The sequence below is a fragment of the Notothenia rossii genome (genome assembly GCF_949606895.1).
Source record: "Notothenia rossii genome assembly, chromosome: 9".
NCBI lineage: Eukaryota > Metazoa > Chordata > Actinopteri > Perciformes > Nototheniidae > Notothenia > Notothenia rossii.
Window position 1 is genome coordinate 67,828,477 of NC_136907.1, and position 20,091 is coordinate 67,848,567.

The following is a 20,091-nucleotide window of genomic DNA, read 5'->3' on the forward strand; positions in this document are numbered from 1 at the left end:
TTGGAAGCAGTCAGGTGAAACTAACAAAATGTACCCCCTTATCTACTGTAGATCTAAAAAGGAGACAATTCATATTATTTTAAAATAGCTACGAATAAATTGTCTGTTTCAGAAATACTTCGCACAGCCGTTTCCATCTTCAATGAAAAAAACTGATAGCATAAGAAACATGACATTTGTTTAAATGTCCAGTGTTTGGTGATAAGTTTCTTAGCAGCAGTCATAGCCAGCCAAGCATATTTTATGTGGCTCAGCTGCAAGTGGAAACTCTCAGTCACCATAACAGAAAAGCGAATTAAAGAAAGAACCATGGGGATAATCCTCGCAGGCCACCATCAACAGGCTGCCTCCAAACCGTGCAAACAGCACTTGAACTTAGCTTTATTAAGGAGAACTCCAGCCGTGAGTACATTAAATGTACCCCAAACATTATCCACAGGACTCTTACAGTATGAACATTGTTCAGTGCATAGCCACTTTATTATTAGGAGCCCTGTAATTTAAAAAACACGCCTCTGCCCCCAAGGCAAAAGGTTCAGAGGACGCGTATGTCTGATTCAACTTCCAGATGTACGGTGACTGAGAAACATGATCGCAAAATCACAGTATTTAAGATGCACATTCATCAGTTATCATAATGCCGGCTGCTCTCTCAGTGCGGCTACAGATCTACATTCCTTTCCAGAACACCTCTGCCTTGGGTTACAAAGCAACGCCCACCACAGTCCTCCAATGAATTAATCTCATTTCCTTACAGGCCAGTAACAGGTCACTTTGTAGAAACTTGACACATTCTCTAATACAAAGAAAATAGGAAGTCTTACATTTAAATTAAAGTTGCATGTGCTATGTATTACAGGAGGCCCTTCTATTAATTTGACATCTGGAAGCAATTATTCTCATATTAATCAACTACTTCCGACTTCTGAGCATTGTATTTTATTATATTGTGATAATGTGCACAGACTTTTTGACTTTCTTCTCCTACCAGTAGCACACACTGTAGCATTCTTGGACATGTATTTTTAAATGAATGGCTGTTTTGGTTCTGACTCAGTATTACAGTAAGCGTAGAGTTACAAAATGTACCACATGAATCACTAAACCTACGTCCAAGATCTCTTTGTTTGCTTTTGGTGAAGTAGCCTCTCTCAAAACCTTGATGGCCACAGGGATCTTCACATCCTCTCCCTCTGGAACCCACAGACCCTGTATGGACACATTTTGTTATTTTTCACACTTGAATCATCAACTGAACACAAGTGCAAACATGCAAATGTACAGTAAAATGTACAAACAGTGACGCTCATGTATTGCTTAAATTAAACCCTGCCAGGAGTGGGAAAAAGCACATTTACTTTAAGGTACTTCTATTTATGCTACTTTCATGTTTCATTTCAGAGTGTACTATAATACTTTTGACTCCACTTCATGTAGTCGAGCTAAATAAAGTAATACAATCATACGTAATATTCAACAGCGACCCGCCCCAAATCGCTTAATTACTTTTAAAACCTCAAACTACACTTATGATATTCTGCTTAAGAAAATGAATGAATGCAGAACTAGGAATTGAAATTAAAAGAGGGCGAAATTGGTAGTTTGACTTCTTCCAACACTGACTATCTTTAACTAAATGCCTAGTCCTTTAACCTTATTCCAACCTTTTTCCTATAACACAATCTTAACACTCAAATAGCTAATTTGAATGTCCTTACTTTACAAAATGTCCCTCAATGTCTAAAACTGAAATGGCTCTTAATCATTAAAAAGCACACGCACTCACTTGTTTTTGTTCTCAGTAAGAATATTGGGTTTATTTACAGATTTACCCAAAGATTAACCTTAAATCAACCCTAAAAGAAAACTTAGTAGAGATCAGTCTTTTGTCTCTGTGTGACAAGTTAGTCTCCACAATGTCACTGTGTAAACACATATCCTGATGAGATTAATACTAAGTAAATGTACACTGAGTGGAGTCACTCATGCATGATCTGGCAAGTTAGAAATGTGTCTTTTAATTGAAAAATTGACAACAGATGTAGATGAGCGAAAACAGTGACGGGTGTTGGTTATGTAAACTTGGCACATGCAGAACTGCTCAGCTCCAGCTCTAATAAAGCTTGACGCTGGAGCCGAATTTTGCCAAAAAGGTGATTGGAGACAAAAACCTGCATGAAACGTGTTATTACCTTGTAAACTGTACCAAAGGCTCCTGAGCCCAGCACTTTGAGTTTCTTGAATTCGGGTTCCTTCAGGATTCGCAACAGAGCCTGGTTTGGTGCTTCTCCACTAGGAGTTAGGGGTTCAACCAACTGGAAAGGAAGGATTGAATATATTATATACAGTCTCACAAACAGCAATAGAGAGTCTTTAAACAAATGTAAACATTGAGAAAAGTCCCATACTGTATATATCATTTGAAACAGATGCCTGCGCTTGCCCTTACAAGCAAAAGAAGATGGGTAAAAATAACCGTCTCAGCATAAATCAGGCTTGTTTCACTGTAAATTATCAAAGACAAGCCCCTCTCGACAGCTTGATGTCTCTACAAGAGTGGTGACTCAGTCCCCTCATCTCACCTCTCTCTCTTGCAGAAGTCTGCGCGTCGTTCTCTTCCTCTTGATGTGGCGTCGGCGCATCAACACAAACACAGACAGGCCTGCAATAAGAACAGCCAGCAGCCCACCGACAACACCAGCCGCGATCATGGAGAGGCCAGAGCTGCCGAGAGACAGGTGGGAGCTCATTTAACAACGCAGGGAAAACAGAGCACATTTACAAATTCAATAAACAAGGAGAGAAGGAGAGAAGGAGAGAATGAGAGAAGGAGAGAAGGAGAGATGAGAATGCCTAACTTAGTTTATCCTTCAGCATCAGTGTTACTATATTTACTCACCTTTTATTCTGGCAGCCTTCAAGACCAGGCCCTCTGCAACTGTGAAGAAATAAAGGCAAAAAAGTTTGAATATATACTATCATTTCTATTTCACACTGCAGAATCACCGGGTCATTATGAGTCCATTGTTTACATATGATGCTAAAACAATCCTTGAAAGGCTTTGCAATCAGCCTCCACACATTTTGTTCTATCCCTGACAGCCAAATTCTGTTTCTTAACCAGTGTTGGGCAAGTTACTTCCAAAGTGTAATATATGACATATTACTGTCTTTTTAAAGTAACAAGTTACATTACAATATTACTGTCTCTGAAATGTAATGAGTTACACTACTTTTATATTACTTTTGAGTTACTTTCACCAAAATAACCGCAAAAGAATGGCTAGGTATTTTAAATGCTAAAATGTAGTTTAGTGCAGCTCATTATACATCCAGTGAAGGGCAATGTGGTATGGCTTAACAACTGTGTAGGCCCTTAAGGCTTCTAACAATTTGTATTACACGGCTTAGTTGAATACTCAATTCTGATTGTAAATTCTTAACATGTGACACGTTGTTCATACAGTACAGACCACTGTCAAGGACTATAATTAAGGTGGCTAAGGAGGATCAAGAAAGAGAAAGGAAAAAAGGTTAAAAGACGAGCGCTGGACGTCAGATAAGTCACCAGAAGAAGGCAGAGAGGAAGTAAACACTAACAGGACACGGAATGGGCTCTGTATTTTGTTTAGTATATGGCCATGTACAGGCCCGGTTCCAGAACCAAATGACTTGGGGTGCATCTGAGATTACAGGGGGCGCAGCAGTAGTAGGTTTGCATGAGCAATAGTGGCCGGCAACAGCAATGAAAAATAGCATTGAGGTTATGGTCCCCAATGAACAGATTATGGCATTTGTTATGTTTTGAAACCAAGCAAGTCAGAACATTTCAAGTGAGTTAAAAGTGCAATCCTGAAATATTTCATATAGTCCAAAGTGGATTATGGCAAGGAAAAGCACAAAAGCTTCAAAACTGTACTGAGAAAACAAATGAGAAAATTGTAAAGCAAGGCAAATATTATTTGAACCAGCTCATGGTTTGAAATGGCAAACATTGAAAAGCAAAAGTATTATTAAAACCATGTACATCATCACCTTGATCCCATCATATACTCTGGGAAGAGAATATACTGTGCTTGAAAACTGGTATCACATCATCATGTGAGGTTGACTTTGTGACCTGGAGAACATTTCAGCTGCAACATTAGCTCGTTGATAAGCTTGGGATATGAGATATGTTTGTAGCCCTTCGTGGTGAAGGCATCTGTGCTATTGTATGCATTATTTTTGAACCAACATTCCTACAGGCATGGCAGAATATGGCTCTGTTTTCACATGAATATTCTAGCCAGTCTATTTTTATACCACGAGCTGCAAAATGACCGCCTTACCCCACTGTACAGGCGGGTACTTGTTTAGATATACACCTGGGCAGGCTGTTATGCCGTGGTATCCTGGCACCTGCGGGCCGCAGAGGGGCGGCGTAGTTTCGGGCGACGAAGACTGCTGCTCCGGGGGCGAGTCAGGCTAGTGTCCACAACGGAGGGTAACGTGATGTCAAGCTAGTGTCCACAACGGAGGGTAACGTGATGTCCCCAACTGAGCTGTTGCTACTGTCTGCAGTAGATGCAGTGTTGCTGGCGTTTAGTGATGGTTTCTTTAACCATTTTCGTATAAATGATTATCCACACTGCTGTGGAAGCATTTTGGAAATGATGAACGCGCAGCAGAGCAGGTCACGCGCACCTGACACAATTTGTTGTTTGTATTTTTCGCTCCGTTCAGTTTTTTTGAATGGTGCATACAATTCAACTGGGGGTGCAATGCATGCCTATGCACCCCCGAAGATCCCTACGCGAAGCCTGAAGGGTAAACACCAGGTTTACTAATCTACCCGCACCATTTTTCTCTGGTGTTGGAATGTCTCGCTATGTTAGTACATTCTTAAAAAACAAAACACCATTTAATTTTGGGTTAAAATGTGTTGTAACTGCGTTACTTAGCATTGTAACGGGTAATATATTACCCACATTTCATTAGCAATGCGTTACATTACTTCGTTATAGCAAAAAGTAATATATTACTGTAACTCCCTTACTTTTGTAACGCGTTACACCCAACACTGTTCCTAACACAATCGATTGTGTGCAAAAAAGACGACTTCTGCCAGTGAAAGCCTCCAAGTTCTCTGCAATTTCCTACAAGACTAAATACCAATAATGCATCAATAACTGGGGTCCATTGAGGTCAGTTTCCAACCCTTAGGGGTGAGGTGGTTTTCTTGAAGTATCTTTGTAATTAAAAAATGTTATAATTTCATATTCCAGCTACTTTTTTGGATATCATGCCATTCACATTTTAAAATTTACATTTTAAGAAATTGTAGTTTTTGTATTACTACCCCAAGCTTTGCTTGAGTAGACAAGAGGAGAATAGATGAGTTTCTAAAAGGGACTGGAATACTGTGAGGGTCTCAGAATAGTGGAGATCTTTGGGACAATATGTTCAAAACGGTTTTTTTCCAAATGTAAATTGTGAAAAATTTAATATAAGATATTTCTAGTGTGAACCAAAATATAATACTAAATATTATACAAGTAATTTTTCTTAACCAAAATGACATTAAAATAAAAATGGCATAAAAACACATATTATTCTAATACGGGTCCTTTTAGACCCACTTATGGAAGAGTGTAGGGTCTAGGGTTGCAAAATTCCGGGAATTTTCAAAGATGGAAACTTTCCATGGGAATTAACGGGAACAAACTGGGAAATTGAAGGTTGGCTCTTCATAGGGAACTTAAATATAGTTGGGGAAAGTATATTTTAGCATAATCTTGACCAAAACAAACAGATGCCATTCAAGTACACTCTAATATCCATGCCATAGCACACTGCTTACTGCATGGCTATTGAGACCACACAAAGGTTCGCAACAGGCTCACAAATGTGAGAGTGGAAAAACTGGTTGCCATTCGGGTAAACCTAAGGCTCTTTTACCTCATTCACACCAACGCAACTCCGGTTCAAGCTCCGTGCTAGAGCTTTTCAGGTTCAGAACCGGTTCTTCGGTTTAGCTCCGGCTCTTTTCACACTGCCCAGAGTCCGACTGGTGCTGCGTCATTGCGTCATCGTTTGCGTCATGACGTAACCGTTTGCGTGCCTTCTTCACCAAGCCAAGCCGTGCGGAAACCCCTCAGTTCATCGACAACAACAACAATGGCCGATTGTGCTCCAGCTTCCTCTGTACCTCTTCGGAAGACCAGATTCCCAGTAGGTAGCTGGTCTCTTCAGTGGACCACTGCTGCTTGTTAAGTTGCTCCATCGTTGTGTACAAACTGGATAAAACGCAGGCTATTTCTTGTTGTTCAGGAGTTGATGTTAATGAGTTAATGAGTGGGGTTGGGGGGGATGAGTAATATTACTCAACATTACTGTTTTTGTTTAATGAAAAAATAGTTAAATAATTAAAACTTGTTCTGTTCTACTTAAAAAAAAAAATCTGTTGAAATGTCATGTTTTTTGTTTAATTTTGCATCGAATATTTCCAAAATTACCCAGCTTAACTTCCCATGGAAACTTTCTGGGAATTTACCGGAAATGTTTCGCCCCTTTGCAACCCTAGTAGGGTCCAGTCACTCGTGCATCTAAGGGTTAAATGTAGTGCAATTTTGTATTTATAAAACACTACACTAGTCAAAACACAAGTTGTGTAAATCTTCGTCATATTTTACTTGATAAAAGGTTGCACAATATGGTTACAGAAGCCAATCAACACAGGTTTGTTTGAAACAATATCCAAGATAACCATTAACAACACCACCATGGCTGAAAGTTGATAATCAGTGAACTAAACATCTGCTTTCAGTTCTGTAAAAGTTAGTTTTGTTCTGTTATATGGTGCAGTGCAGACCTCTATCCATTGCAAACAAATGGAAACCAACGATAACAGCATATAGAAAGCTATACAATTATGATATGCTTTGGAAAAAGAGCTTAAGTAATACATGGAATGATGTGTAAAATGTTAAGTAAAGGGGAAAACTAGAAAATGTACTATAATCTTCATTAACTTCCCCTCCTAAATAGTCAATTTCATCACTAATCTCAGCAAAAATGTCTTGATATTAGGAGCCAATTTCTCTACAATTTGTGCCAGCAGCACCACAGCTGACCCTTCTGGATCGGATTAAGTTACTGAATCAACATTACGACAGACAAATGTTTGCAACACAGAGAAATGCAGTGCCAGTTCTCATCTGGGCTGGAGGAAGTCGTTACCCCTGAGTGCAGTTTTTGTGGCAGAGCCTGCACACTTTCATCTCGTCTGCATATTTCCAAACCAGCATGTCGTCCTCCCCTGGCACGCCTTGTGGACACCGGGGAACACAGAACAGGCCATCCTGGTAGTTAGCACACTTAGTGCAGTTTCCAGATCCCTGAAAGACAAAGAGAAACCTTGAGATGTTTACAACTCCCTTGAGGAGAGGAGTAAATATTATGTAAACTGCCCTGTCTCATAATAATAATTTCTCAAAGCTAGATGCGCACATCTTTCTCATAAAGATGCAACTGTTTGACAATAAAAACCCACCCAGAATTTGTGGACTTACTTTATGCAAGCACAACATTGTTGCAGCAAAGCAATACTTTTCTTTCAAACTTCTCTTGTCAATAATAAAACCCTACATTCCCTATAGTTATTTGCAACCAACCCAAAAAGGGGTTGGAACTTGTTTTCAGTCAAAGAAAAGATTATGGGCATTCAGAAGTAGACTGTGCTCCAGCTAGATCAAACAGCCGCTCCCCTCATCCCAAACACAACACGTCTTGTGGCTGCACTGCATTATGGTCTAATAAAGCTGCTGTTGATTGAGAAACATTCTGCCATGCTACGTAATTGTTAATTTGTGGTTCTCTTTGAATCTGGGCGACCGACATTTACTGAGGACATTTGAGTTGAATAGATAATGTTCGCCAAACTTTTCTACAGTAAAGTTTCTGCATAATGTTCAGTTGTGTCAAACGTACCGGAGTACTGCAGGTCGCGCTCCCATTCATGCGATGACACTCAGGGTGACACTCGATGCAGGTCTTATTCACCGCAGTCTCTCTCGGCTCTCTGCAAAAACAAAAACAAAGCTGACACACTTCCCCCACTGGCACGCCTCGTTTTAAGTTACATGTAATCCCTTCTTTGAGGGCACAAGTTAAATTGTAAGCATGTCAAGATTACATGTTTGACAGAGATCTGCAAAAATCAACAGATTTTAGTAAATGTGCCAATTCAGCTACAGTGTTTGTCTTCTGGAGGTTTAATTTAAAATATCTTGGATCGTATTTGCTCTTTGAAATTGATTCAATAACAAATCCCCAGTGTCTAGTCTGGAAATGCTTGCGGTATGAAAATGGACTTTGAAGGACTTAACTGTAAAGTGCACGGATCTTGTATTCAGACGGTTTGTTTGTCTAACGTAAGAAACTCTGCATTTCAGGGCTTAAAAAGGCATTAAACTCCCTTACCCCTCCAGGATGTTGCAGGAGTCAACACAGCTCCCAGCTCGGTTGTAATCTCGACAGGCAAAACACATGTCAGGGCCGGGACCCCAGCAGCCGTCCGCGGTACACTTCCTGTCGCAAGTGTTGTTCAACAGGGCTGAAAACAAACAAACAATCTCAAGGATCTTTCCCGTATGATTACCCAATTTTGTGATTAGACTTCATTAATTGAATCTGGTTGGTGCATTGCGTAATCAGAAGTTACACATCAACAAAGAGGATCTGGCTGAATTTGTTGTGGGAAACCAATTTCAATTTACCACATGTGGCAGCATCAGCATCTTCCTCTATGGTGGCAGTCTGGCTTTCTGATTTGAAGAGCCTCTTCCAGTGGCTTTTTTTGGTGTAGCACAGGTTTCGGTTCTTATAGATGACCACGTCTCCATCGCTGATTTCTTTGAGGGAACGAAGGCCCAAGTGGTTGATAGTGAGCTGAGCTATCATCAAACTACGGCTACCACTACCAAGGATAAAATAATGGAGCAGGAAGAGGAGAAGAAAAAAAAGGAAAGATTTTACGACAGCCTTGAAAAATTCAAATTGAAATTCAAAAGCTTTTATTTTCATTGTACAGAATACAATGAGATTTATAGTCACTGCTCCAGCGAGTGCTTTGAAAACAGACATATTAAAACACAGATTAAAAGGTCTGACAGTTTCGACCAGCAAGTAGTGCACACAGCTTCGGATGGTCATGTAGATGACCAGGATTAATAAATAAATAACAATAATTACAGTGAATACATAGAGACAGATCATGATTATTGCACAGTGGGGATATGGGGAGTTATTTTTGTGTGTTTAATGTCCTAATACTCAACACTTGCTTCATTTCTGGTGATCTAAAGGTTGTGAATATACAGGGGGATCTTTACAAGGAACATACCGTTTAGTTCTTCCTCGAACGATCTCCAAATTCTCAAAAGAACTGAGTGAGCTCATGCTATCTGGCCACGTTTGGATCAACAAGTATCCTGAAGCAACACATATATCGTTAATTGTTAAACGGTTTCATGTGTATTTAAGGTGTGATGCATTACTCATTCCTTATGTAGTCTTACCAGTTATTTCCTTAACCGTCTTAAACACTTCAAGCTGGGAAAGCTCCATCTTTGGTGTTTTGGTAAATGGGTCCCTACAAATAATGATAATGTACATGTTTTACATCATTGTTAAAGGTAAAAGGTAATTTATTACAGTTGATATAGTTGGCATACACAGGCTGTAACACTGTTTACTGTCCTTAACTTACCCATGAATTGTTGTGTGGATGATAGCAATGTTGCCATTGATTTTCGTGCAGTTTTTAAATGAGTCAATGTTGGTGGCGTTGATAGAAATGATGTGAGTCAGGTTTCCTATTCCAAGTCCATTACACACTGTAAACAATAACAAAACAACATCAGTTAAGAAACTTTTTAAGAGCTCTTGACTTTACTCTCATTTTGGTATTAGGTTAAACCAAACTGAGCATGGCATTTTAGACAAACTGTGTTGGAAAAACTAGTAGATTTCAGAACCTTAACTTCACTACAAGAATCAATATAATGATATAAAGTAAAAGTACCAATTATTGAAAGCAAATTGTAAAGTATCACAACTAAAAGTCCATTCATTATAGCAGCAGTGTGTTTCTTAAAGTTTTATATAAGTATGTATTGGATCATAGCTAGTGTTTCAGTAATATGAAAGTTTCATTATTGTAGTTGGTGCCTCAAAAATGTCCCCAGGTTGCAGAGTGATAGTTTGAGCCCCCACCTTTTGGGCACAGTCCATCACATTTGGCGCACCTCCTGATTCCTCCCTCGTCCACCTCGTATGTGTTAGCACTGCACGTCCGGACACACGATCCATGATCCGTTACAACATAGTTATCTGGAATCATTCCAAAACACAAGCTGTTGACTTCATAACCATTTTATGTTTAATGTTTATAGTATGAATGACATCAAAACCAATCCTCTCTCGCGCAAGTTTGTATCAAAAGCACAACTATAGGTACATAATAATCCTGGGCCTTACAGTAAACACTGAGTAACACTAGGACAGACCTGTGTAAGTTAAACTGAGAAAGAACAGTTGTTGCATTAACACGCCCTGAAACTTAATCATTTTCTTTTTCGTGTTTCTAAAGTTTATAATTAAACTTGGACAAAGTGTAACCCTGGGCCCTTGTTCAGCATACCTCAATGTGAAAGAGCTCATAATCATGCATGGTGTGTTTCATACTGCCTAGTGAAGTCTACTAGTTTGACTTTGATTGAATGACTGTCAAGAAAACATCTATAGCAATTATGTTATATCACTGTATAGTAGGTTTAAGTAATGTATTAGCAATCGTGGCTAAAAATACAAAACAAAAATAATACGTTTCAGAATCATACGGAGCCCCAAAAGGTTCATGGACAAAATAAAAAGTATCTTGTGCGCATGAGAAAGTATTTTGTTACCAGTGTGCCAAGTAGGAAGTGGAGCACAGGCTGGCTTTCTAAATGCCAGTTGAGTAGCACTTGAAATGTTTGGCTCTATGAAACCTGATGTACTTATATGATTCTGTTTTCTTAAAGGTTGTATCTTCCTGGTCGAATGCACTTATTGTAAGTCGCTTTGGATAAAAGCGTCAGCTAAATGCAATGTAATGTAATAAAAAAGCACAGAGGAGACAACCGTTTCATTGCAGACTTTGTGACAAACCCTGGTTGATTTACTGAGTTGATAATGTGACGACGTCTCATCGCTGCGTTTGTTATGGCTGAGAGCCAAGCCGTGACAATAACCAGCTTCGTAGGACCGCTTAGCAAGATCGCGTTTGTTAGGGTTAGTTAAGCCGGGTAACTCAAACATATCCAGGGTCTTTTGAACTGGCTTCGTCGTACAGGGCACTGGAGGCAGTAACGTGTAACTCAGCAGAATCTGAGAAGAGCAGCACCAGCTGCAAAGAGCTGTGCCTTTTACTGTTTACTTCACTGCGTTTCTCTTCATTAGAACAGCTGAATAGAGATCGAGGCTGCTACGTTCAACCACACACACCTCTACACACATCGAACTGCCCAATTATTCCCCTCGTTTTATCAAGGAGATGTCCGGTCACCAGGGCGCATGATGTGTGTGTTTGTGCTCAGCTCCACTCTGTGTGTGTGGGTTTGGTGTGTTTGTGTGTGTCCGACACCGGCATTTGTTTTCAAATTACCATGAACAGTAATTTACACACATCTGGTTCTCCATCGTTATATGTGTATTCCCAAGTGAAAGAAATTTGTTTAATCTTAATCTTGATGTTGTGCTATAGTCCTGCCGTAGTGCACCGGAACGAAAGGCACTATCATAAACAAATGCGCACACACACACACACACACACACACACACACACACACACACACACACACACACACACACACACACACACACACACACACACACACACACACACACACACACACACACACACACACACACACACACACACACACACACACACACACACACACACACACACACACACACACACACACACACACACACACACACACACACACACAAACTATCTTGTGCGAACGAGAAAGTATCTTGTGCGAACAAATTAATAAAGCGTGGCCTCGTTTTATTTAAATTGAGGCCACGAATTACATCTCGTGCGCACAAATTAATAAAACGTGGCCTTGTTTTATTAATTTTTTTCTCTATGAACCCTCCAGGGCTCCGTAGAATCAGAATCAGGTTTATTACCAGGTAGGTTTACACGTACGAGGAATTTGACTTGGTGTCGTGGTGCATAAAAACAATAATTAAAAACACAGGTAGAGAACTAGAAAAATATTTAAAATAATTTAAAATATAGTACACTATAACAGTATTTTCATTGCAATGGAAGGGAATAAGAAGGAATAAAATATGGAATTAAAATCGGCAGTAATACAAAATATTGTTGTACATTGTGTGCATTGATGTCATGCATTTTCTCTGTTTATCCAATCTTACGTGGGCAGCTCTTGACGCAGGTGGCCCCAAAGTTGTACTTCCCATGTGGGTTGGGTACCAGCTGGTGCAGGTTGGGGTCGTAGCGCATGAGGCCTGGGCAGGAGTCTTTACACACCCCATCGTCCTGGAAGTCCCGACAGGCCTGCAGCACAAACAAGAGTCATCCAGTACACAGGGACCATAACAGAGCCTCTCTCTAATGATAACACTGCATTCCTCCACAGCCACAGCTTAATCCTCAGAGCTGCACACAGAGAGAGAGAGCAGACTCGAGGCACTGCCAAATGAAAGATTTAATCAGCAGTTATGTGTCTCATTGGTATTGGAACCAATAACAATATGTGTGATCATAAAAACAGATGAGTGAGGGCTTTGTTTGGTTGAACGTCTCTCATCCAGATTAATTGCAGGGGTATTAAAGACACTAGTTGTTTAAGTTTGTTTCTTCCCAATGTCCTTTATGATATAATTACGCTTGTGCCCCATGTGAAGGTGTCTTTCTCTCACCAGACAGTCGTTGGGCCGCGGTCCTGTGCAGCCCGCAGCACAATGCTCATTACAGCAGTCTCCGGGGGAAGGTCCTTTGCATCTCTTAGAGCACTGCTCTGCACAGTTCAGCTTTGTGACTGGAAATAAAACAGGACACAGTCATTGGAATGACCTGTAGCAAGTGTTCTTCTATTTATGTTTGATGTTGACATTCTGCATGTACAAGTTATGGCTAAAACAATAGAGAACGTTAGCTAACGTGTTCCTACTTGGTGTTGTTGGTTTGCTGGAAACATTTTAATAAATGACCAAGTAATATAAATCATTAAGACTCAGTGTTTCTAAAAAGTAGAGTATAGAAACATGGGAAACAGTTTGTAGTGATTCACCTCACCAAACATGTTTTTTCTAGGGTAAATAAATCACAAAATGATACTCACACGTCTGACAGTTTTGTATACCGGGTGCCCAGCATGAGCCATTAAGGCAGCTTGAGTCGCATCTGTTTTTGCCTTTATAAAAGCAAACCACAAGAAAGTGTTTAAAATGTGAACCTCACATCCTTCAACTTGTTTAACAATATACAAATAATTTCATGTAACACATTTCTGTGCAGTCTTTTGCCCTGCGCTGTGAATGTTTTACTTACTACAATAAGAAGGGCTGATGTCCGATGGCAGCACCATTTTGGGTTTGTTATCACCGTTGACAATGTCATACCACTTTATCGTTTCCACATTGCAGGGCTGGATATTCAAAAACTTTACACCTCCTTTAAGAATTTCTACAAAAGAAAATGCCACGTTAATTTGATAAAAATACAGAATTTATTTGATTGATATTTTTTACAGTAATTCTGTTTAAGAGGACTAAAGCAATGGAGAGGTGTACTGACCTGTGAGGCTGGTGAGAAGAAGCGTCTTGGTGGCGTTACCGGTATCCTTGTCAAAATTGGAAAGAACAGCGAGGCCAAACGATCCCTCGTAGAGCGAATGACCGCGAATGATGCGCAGATTCTGCAGAGGAATCTCCTCCGCTGTGTTGAGGGCTATCAGCACATAGCCGCCCACTTCTTCAATTGACTGTGGAGAAATACAAATGGGAACCTTGTTGAAAATTGAAGTAGCTAAATTGCAAAGTCAAGGGTTCCCCAAGCATAGAATGAAAATAAAAGTTAAAAACTGAACCTTGGTGAATGCTATTTCCTGTATTCTTATCAACCTTACAAAACAATATGGAACAATTGGTCATCCAAAATAATGGTGAAATACATTTATTACAAGTGTACGCATGAAACTACATTTAGTTTTATTGAATCGAGGAGCAGTTTAGAGCAGTATGTAGTATGTAGCTTAATAGTCAAAACCTAGGGCAAAGAGTGCCAGGAAATAAGTACATTTTACTAACACTTATTGCAGTGAGTGTAAAGGAAATTGATGTGACTATCAGCAAAACAGCATTTTATTGATTCAAAGCTTCTCTGATCTGAGAAATGTATCAAACAAAAAATTGGGTTGACAAAAATAGGATTTAAAAAAGTGAGCAGGAAGCCCCTTCCCTACTAGGGACCATTGGGACTACTGCATGATATCTGCTGATTGTAAGCTTTGTGTGTGTAAGCTTGTATGTGAGTGTGCTTGTCCCTTGCCAGTACAGTGTTCACAGCATCATGAACACACTGAATCATCTGTCACTGCGGACTTACTCTCCACTGATTTTAATTATCTGTACTGAAGCGATAAGAGCAGTGAGCAGCCTGCAAAGATACAGGATAAATTGTCTTTCAAACTGGATTAAGACCACCAAAGACATGATAGGAAACTTCTCCCATCTGTTATGTGCCTGTTTAGCCTCCACTGCTAACAGAGTACAGGCTTTACCATGAGAAAGGACAGGTTATGGTGACCCTCCATGTGGGTGACCTCCAGGTTTTCCAATACGACAGTGCAGTTGCTGTAAGTCTTCACCATGTTCAGGTAGTGGTCCTCTTTGGAACCCAGGAGGTTTAAACGATTTGTGATGCCTTGGCATACTGCAGGAAAAGACAAAAACAAGTGGGAATTTGTTAGATTTATTCAAATTATTCTTGAAACAGATACAAAATGGTTGTAAATCATCCACAAAGTCACACAAGCACTGCTTATGTAACACCCTGGCTCAATGTATGACTGTCTCAGTGTGTGTCTCTGTTTGTGTGTTTGGTCTGCACAGTCAGAACTTGGCCAACTTTCATGTGAAAATAACCGTTCTGGGTTTCATCTACAATAGGAATCAAATCTCACTAACAAAGCCAGTTCTGGCTCATGAGTCAAAGTGAGTTGGCTGTATTTATACTGGCAAAGGACGGGAGATTTCCACTTCTATGTGGCCAGTTAAAACAACCACTGCGACCAGCATCTCCAGGCCTATTGTGTCATTTCAGAGAAATTATTTGGTGTGTAACAGATTCCATGAGATGTGAGTTGGGGGAATTCTAGCTCTCTAAATCCCATAATTGATAACGGCCTTCAGCCGTGTTTTTTGCATATCTGATTTTAGGGCAAGTCCTATAAATGACTCTATAACAATTTAAGGCTTAAAACAAATGCTGATCCATGCACCTTCTTAAACTTTCAGTGCCAATAACAACAAAGCCATACAGATATTCACAGGACAACAATTGTAGGCTGATAATCTGGCCTTATGCAATAAAGTGTTTGGATAAGGAATACAGTATATCTGATAAGTGCAGGACACACACAAGAGGCTTCTTTTCCTCCTGCAGTCTTTAGAATGATAAATGCATGTATTAAGACAGAAACTCGTCTTCCTCTGTTCAGGAGTCTGAGCTGGTCAGACAGGTTCTGACTGGTGTAAAACAAAGAGTCAGCTGGGCGACGCCCCTCCAATAAACACAAGCACTCATGCATGCCAACATACACATAATAAGCATATAATTGCTTTTTTTATTTTTTAAGTATTATGGGTTAAGCAATAGGTGGGAAATAGGAAAATATTTGTCCTTCTGTTTATTAGAAAATAGTGGTGCTGGTGTAATTTCTCTCGGGTCACATTCCACAACGTGTCTGCTCTTGACTGCAAAGAAAGGCAAACATGTGCTCCAAACTGTGAAACGCACCTTCCCAAACTGTACATAACAGTTAGCTTTGATGCACTGATGTGTTTTCTGATTTGCCAATTGAAAAAAAAACGACATAACATCATCTTTTAGCTCAGTCAAACTAGTATCTGAAGACTATTTCTTGGCTTCTCCTCTTCCAAGGTGCATTTTTCTCATGTTGTTGTTTTGAATTCACACAAAACAACATCAATGTTGCACTTAATCAGTGAAAATGAAAAAACAAACATCTGTCTCCCGCCCTGCCTCTTCTTCTTCCTCCTCATTAGTTTGTCCCTGAGGGATCTCCCTGGCAGGAACCCTGCAGTCCAGCAGGCGAACGCCACGGCAACCGAGGCAGACTAGCAAAGGCAAGCTGACCGTTTTAATTAGAGGAGCAATGTGAGATGTAATTAGCACCCTAATTATTACACAGAACGAGAAAACATACTGTAATAAACACAAAGGTTGTCATGAGTGTGAAGCTGTGAATATGAATCAACCTGACTTGGACATTCTGAATGACAGTCTGCTAATAAGGATGCTGATAATGGTTAATAAGTGTGTTGTATCACCATATGCATGTACATATCAGTATCTATGGACATCTTCCAAGCTGCTTCCTGTCTGTTCTGTTAATATTTATGAAAAGCCATAAAAGCTGCAGGTGAGTAAAGGTTCAACAACCTTCCTCAAGCAGAGGTTCAGACTTGTGTGGTGCACAAGGAAGAAAGAAGAACAGTTGATTGCTCAAGCAAGGCGCAGTATAAAGCCACAGTAAACATTCTCCTCTGTCCACTCTGATTTCATTACTTGGTTGCAGGTGGTAAAAGAACACAAACTTACTTCCTCATCAGGCTGCAAACCCTTGAGAACGAAACAAGGTCAGGTAGAAGCTACTTGGCAGTTATTACCTAAAGATGGCTTCATGGTTCTAGATGGACTTTAATTTTCTTTTAACAACACTGCCTTTAATCGACTCTCATATACAGTATCGGAGATATATGTGTCATAAAAGGTTGCATAACTTGCAAAGCACCTTTCGCAAAGTTGAGACACCTTTGATTAAAATAATGTGCTGAATGGAAGTTACTGTAAATGTTTTTTTCCATAACACCTCATTCAATTTTGACTCATGAAATTCACAGAAACACAGCTGAGCTTACTGTTGCCAATGTGCTTAAATGCAAAGGGTAGGGCCTGCAGTGACGTAACTGATACTGTGACAAAGACTAATGAGGGATTGCTTCACTTCTGCCAGCTGTATTTTCGTCACAAAATGTCCAGGAGGTTACTCTAGGAGCAAGGAGTGGCAGGTCTGTTATATATCTCTTTAGTAATGTAGGCATGAGTGTGTGTGGGTGTGTGTAAAGGCATGTGTGCAACTCTCTGAGGAGAACAAAATATTCTCTGGATTACACTGCGCTGATCAGCCACCGGTCAGAGCTAAACAAAAGACTCGATAAACCAGATGATTAGTCATCTAAGCTTGTTGAAATGTGCGGCCGCATATCACTATTTTCATGTTTACATGGGGACTAGTGTTGGAAGTCAAGGGTGTGTGGGTAGATATTTGTTTCTTGAGGCTATATGATCTGCACAACTACAGAAAAAGAGACCTGCTAAGTCATTAATGTGCTAATTATTTAGGTTTACACTCAAATACCGCACTGAAATTGAGAAATCACATGCTACTGATTGCAAGTCAAACCAGTTTTTTTCCCAGGAGCTGGAGGCTAAGGAGTAATTATCCTACTCGAATCTTACAAAATAATGTTTAATGTTGTTTAACCTTTACTTTTGTTGAACATAATAGTAACAGTATTATTATAACCATTGTATTAATCATGTAGGCACCAATCTTTAAATGTAAAAACGTATTCTCTTTCGACTTTGATGCTATAAAAAACATATAAGACAGAGAAAAGGGGAAAAGCAAGTGAAGCAAGGTAATAAACCAAACTCACACGGACGGATAAAAGTAAATATTTGAGACACGTTAACTAAATATGGTAAGATCAGATGTACGATATCAATACGAAAAACAACCTATGGTAATATAAATATTAATACAAAATGTGGAGTCTCATACATGTTTGGATGATGCTTTGGAGTTTCCTGGAAATACTGATCGGCCACAAATGCAAACCAAACTTTCCAGGATTAGGGCAAAAACTTCTAATGGTTTCCTTTCGTACACTGAGACTATACTTGTAAACCATCATGCTTTATAACCTTTTACAGACAGCAGAGATGGTTCTGCCGCGTTCGCTTCCTCTCATTTACTACCTGCAATTCAGTTACGCTGTGTCCAGAGTCTGATAATTACATTATCTGGAAACTTATACATAATTAAAGGGAAGTTACAATGCTAACTGACATGACTTGTTTCTTTCTATCTCCAAGCCAACAGCATTACGGCAAAGTCTCTGATGTAACTCAATCTGCAGTGTTCCTCCGCTGATAACAAATTGATGCCAAGATTAATTCCCTTATTTAGAAGGTAATTTATGGTTAACCCCCTCATATCCTCTCTGTATTTATGGTTAGAGGATGCTGATAAGAGGGGAGGGTATACAAATTCTGCTTTTATTGGCCTCAGTTTGAATTTGGGGTGCTCTTGGGGTTGCTCAAATTTCCAGAACTCCAGATTTCAGGGAGGCATAAATCTCTCAAAGCTCACTATTTGGGAATGAAGAGGGAACAAAATCCACTCCCTGGATTCTTGCTGTGCATTCAGCTCAAACTCTTAGATTTTCTGGCAACGGCTCAGGAGGAGATGAGGAATCAAATGTCATATAAAGGGAAAGCCAGCAGCAGAAGTAGACAGTATGTGCAGTATTTGCTGGTATGTACTTATATTCTTATAAACACACTTTGTAGTTTGACATCAAATTCCCTGATATCCTGCTCTCTGTACAGGGGAAACGCTATCTTCCTTTGCGTGGGAGATGCATCAATCCCTTAGAGAAAACATCTTGGGGCCTCAGAAAAGGGGCCAGTAAGAAATAGAGGATACCCCCCCTCCCCATTTCCCTCCCTATCCTCAGTGAATGCATCAACACAAGTCCCTTTGACCTCACAGGAAGTTGGTCTTTGCAAAGGGTCAGTTTCAGACGGCTACCCCGCGATGCTGAACCAGATGGCAGCTGATTGTCGTCTCCACGGGAGGAGGACAGTCTAAATCCAACTTCATGTACAATTTTAGAAGAATAACTGAAGTGTTAGGAGGAAAGGGAAAAGGAGAGTATGGAGTGGTTTGTGGTTTTACTAAATGAGATGTAGATGTGGGACACAGGGTCCGTCTGTTGGTCAAACTGTGGCAAGGGGGGTGTTAAAGCTTCACACTTGATGTATGAACGTCACTGACCTTTTCCCTCACAAAGGGGACAAAACACCGGGGCGGCCAGCTGTAGAACACAAGCAAACGAAGCATCCCAGAGAATATGTCACATGTCCTGTAAACAGTTCAGCTTCTGCGACGAAGCTCACTGCGCCTGCCTGAGTCTGAGCACAGTCACTGAAGTTAGGTCTGTTAAAACCTCAACAAAGTGACCAAATAAAGAGCAAAAAGGCTAATGTTTACTCTCTCCTCCTGAAGAGCACTCTCCGACAGTCAGTGAGACACTCCAGATACCTGTGGCTGGGCCCATCACAATGTTTACTCCGCCTCAGCATGAGGAAACTGTGGATTTAGGTTCTGCACAAACACAGGAATACATCCATGTATACTCAAACTCCTGCAAACTGCGATCAGCATTTCTTAGACCCTAAGGAACACAAATCAGTCCATTATAATGCCTCTTTTAAGAGCCTGATCCAGCGTTTACTTTTATATCAGTTATTCTCTTAAATTCTTAGTTTTATATTAATATAGAGCATGGTCGACTGATAATATAGAGTTTGTGCTGCTTACAGCATTAAAGGACATTCTTAAAATGTAACTAAACTGTGTTTTTGAATGTGTGTCCCTGTTACTTTGGAAAATAAACAGACCTTTCTGTTAAAGGCCAACCATTTCATTGGAA

At 40.0% G+C, this 20,091-nt stretch overlaps 1 protein-coding gene across 1 annotated transcript in view; it reads right to left on the reverse strand.

Annotated features, from left to right (window-relative positions):
- The window catches only part of egfra (epidermal growth factor receptor a (erythroblastic leukemia viral (v-erb-b) oncogene homolog, avian)), a 41,146-nt gene that overhangs the window by 8,223 nt on the left and 12,832 nt on the right, over window positions 1-20,091 (reverse strand). Inside the window, exons 2-19 of the mRNA XM_079650208.1 lie at window positions 14,847-14,998; window positions 13,862-14,048; window positions 13,616-13,750; window positions 13,407-13,478; window positions 12,985-13,103; window positions 12,478-12,619; window positions 10,258-10,374; window positions 9,752-9,878; window positions 9,561-9,634; window positions 9,386-9,473; window positions 8,760-8,959; window positions 8,464-8,596; window positions 7,972-8,062; window positions 7,222-7,379; window positions 2,900-2,938; window positions 2,583-2,724; window positions 2,193-2,315; window positions 1,111-1,209 (exon numbers count right to left, since the gene is read on the reverse strand). Of these exons, the coding sequence (XP_079506334.1) occupies window positions 1,111-1,209; window positions 2,193-2,315; window positions 2,583-2,724; window positions 2,900-2,938; window positions 7,222-7,379; window positions 7,972-8,062; window positions 8,464-8,596; window positions 8,760-8,959; window positions 9,386-9,473; window positions 9,561-9,634; window positions 9,752-9,878; window positions 10,258-10,374; window positions 12,478-12,619; window positions 12,985-13,103; window positions 13,407-13,478; window positions 13,616-13,750; window positions 13,862-14,048; window positions 14,847-14,998 (2,198 nt within the window). The remainder of the gene's footprint in view (window positions 1-1,110; window positions 1,210-2,192; window positions 2,316-2,582; window positions 2,725-2,899; window positions 2,939-7,221; window positions 7,380-7,971; window positions 8,063-8,463; window positions 8,597-8,759; window positions 8,960-9,385; window positions 9,474-9,560; window positions 9,635-9,751; window positions 9,879-10,257; window positions 10,375-12,477; window positions 12,620-12,984; window positions 13,104-13,406; window positions 13,479-13,615; window positions 13,751-13,861; window positions 14,049-14,846; window positions 14,999-20,091) is intronic.